General features: G+C 38.5%; 1 protein-coding gene across 1 annotated transcript; it reads left to right on the top strand.

The window, feature by feature from the left end:
* Window positions 1-134: 134 nt before the first annotated feature.
* Window positions 135-2,399, top strand: LOC105462596. Its single transcript, XM_011709299.1, has one exon. It carries the CDS (start codon window positions 135-137, stop codon window positions 2,397-2,399), a length of 2,265 nt encoding a protein of 754 aa, XP_011707601.1.
* The last annotated feature ends 150 nt before the right edge of the window (window positions 2,400-2,549 follow it).

Below are 2,549 nucleotides of genomic sequence, written 5' to 3'. Positions count from 1 at the left end.
TGATGCAAAATTAGTTTTGTTAAAAATTATAAATGTAGTATAGGAAGGAGGTGCTATTCCAAAACAGTGGAAAAGCTATCAGACACTATTCATAGATTGCATTGTCATCCTGTGTAGGTAAAATAATGGAAAGAATGGTTAACGAACGGTTGATTTGGTGGGCGGAACACACAAAGAAAGTACATGTTACACAAAACGGATTTAGGAGAGGAAAGTCATGTTTGGACAATTTGGGTAGACTATTGGCGGACATACGTACAGGGATACATGAGGATAGCTACTCTTTGGCGGCTTTTTTAGACGTAACGGCGGCTTACGATAACGTGGACTTGACCATATTAAGGGAGCATCTATGTAATATGGGTTGTCCGAAAAAAATTTTAGACTTTTTGAATAAATGGTTATCCACAAGGGAGACTGAATTTATAATAAGTGACACGGAATCAAGAATTTTAAAAGTTAGTAAGGGCCTTCCTCAAAGGGTCGTGTTGAGCCCTCTGTTATATGCGCTATACACGAGACTCATAGCAAACGATATAGGCGTTTATTGTAAGATCCTGCAGTTCGCGGACGATATTGTAATTTACACGATCGGAAAAAATAGAGAAATAAATCGCCGCAATTTAGAAGATGCGGTTAATCGCGTTGCGCAGAAATTAGTGGGATTAAACTTGGAGCCAAAAAAGACCAATCTGGTAGAATTCTCAAAAGCTGGTTGGACAGATAAGAATATGTATATAAAAATTGCCAATGTGAAGGTGTTCAATACTAATAACGCAAGATTTTTAGGCATTGATTTTGACAGTCGCACTAATTTCAAGGCACACATCCAGCAAATTAGAGGTAGAATGAAGAGGGCGAATGCTGTTGTGAAATACTTATGCAGAGTCTCTTGGGGTGTAGAGGTCAACACAGCACTTATGCTGTATAAAAGTATGGTTAGATCCGTATCAGATTACGGCAGTTTTATTTATGCTCCTACGGACAAAGAATACATTTTAAAGCTTGAAAGAGGGCAATATGCGGGTATCAGAACGGCATTGGGTTATCGAAATTCTACGCCAAATAATGTGATAATTGCGGAAGCTAAAGTAACATTATTAAAGGATATGGCGTTAATGCTGGCTAGGAACTGGTGTCTGAAAAACTATAAATATGGTGATTTAGGCGTGAGGAACAGCATGAACAATTTGATAAAAATGGAAAGTTTGGCGTGCTATAGGAACCCTCTATATAAAAAATCAATGCTGGGTAGAGCGTGGAAAGACATAAAAAATATAGGGGATAAAGTAGGTAATAATGAAAATACGTATGAGATTTGGCAAATGGACTATGCGGTATTGACTGAAGATTTAGAAATAGATTTAGAGTTCGGGAAAGAATATCAGGATAGGGAAAAAACAAAGGAAAGATATGTGGAGGGCTGGATCATGAACGAAGAGGACAGAAAAATGAGAAGACGATTATGTACTGAGAAAAATCTGATCTCGTCTAAGACAGAGATGATATATACAGATGGATCGAAACCTAAAGGCGCACAGGCAACAGGTGCAGGGATAGCGTCGGAGCGTCGGGAGATCGCCTACTATGTGAGCTTGCCTAGCGAATGTTCTTCATTCACGGCGGAAGCCTTTGCAATTAAATCTGCACTTGAAATTGAATTGTCAAAATTGGACAAAGGCAATCTTACGCTGGATAATTATTGTATTATGTCAGACTGTCAGGCTGTGATAAAAGCTGTGCATTCAAATACTTTGAATGTATATGTAAATAAGTATATATTAGATATTAAAAATCTAGTTTATAAGCTAAAACATAGATTTAACAAACGTACTATTATGGTATGGATTCTGAGTCATAGAGGAATTGCTGGCAACGAGGTGGCGGATCAATTGGCAAAGGATGGAGCTAAAGAAAGGCCTGCGCATGAGATTGAAGTCCCGATACATGACATACGTAGTTTAAACAAGGAAAGAGCATATAACGATACGCAACAGTCGATAGAAATGGACGCTAGGTTTAAAGGACAATTTTACTTTGATAATTATTACAAGAAGCATAAGAGAAAACCGTGGTTTCATAATTTTAATGCTGAAAGATACTACATCACCCTTTTGAATAGACTAAGATCGAACCACTATAATTTGAATGAGTCACTTGCGAGAAAAGGATACGTCGATAGCGAGCGTTGTGAATGCGGAGGCGAGAGAGAGGATATAGACCACGTGATATGGAGTTGCCACAAGTACGACGACTTGCGTGAAAAATTAGGCATAGAACTGTCGAAGAGAAGATTGGAGGGCAGGGAGAGCATATTTTCTTTGATAGAGAGAGAGCAATGGGAGAAGATTGATGTGATATTCACTGTGCTGCTGAAAAACATAGGAAAGATAATATAATATTAATAGCATATTGGATCGTGCAGGAAAAATCAGTCTGAAAACGGGCGTCATATTGTAACCGGAATCAGTGCCCGTTTCTATGAAATCGACAATATGATAATCCCTCTTGATATGACCATCGGACCTTTTTCCCCGAAGACCCCTTTC

Source organism: Wasmannia auropunctata, unplaced genomic scaffold, assembly GCF_000956235.1.
Source record: "Wasmannia auropunctata unplaced genomic scaffold, wasmannia.A_1.0 LD336097.1, whole genome shotgun sequence".
Classification (NCBI taxonomy): Eukaryota; Metazoa; Arthropoda; class Insecta; order Hymenoptera; family Formicidae; genus Wasmannia; species Wasmannia auropunctata.
This window is presented reverse-complemented; position numbering and strand designations above follow the sequence as displayed.

Excerpts from the sequence above, each read along its gene's own strand:
- LOC105462596 (XM_011709299.1), top strand. The coding sequence starts at position 135 with ATGGTTAACGAACGGTTGATTTGGTGGGCGGAACACACAAAGAAAGTA.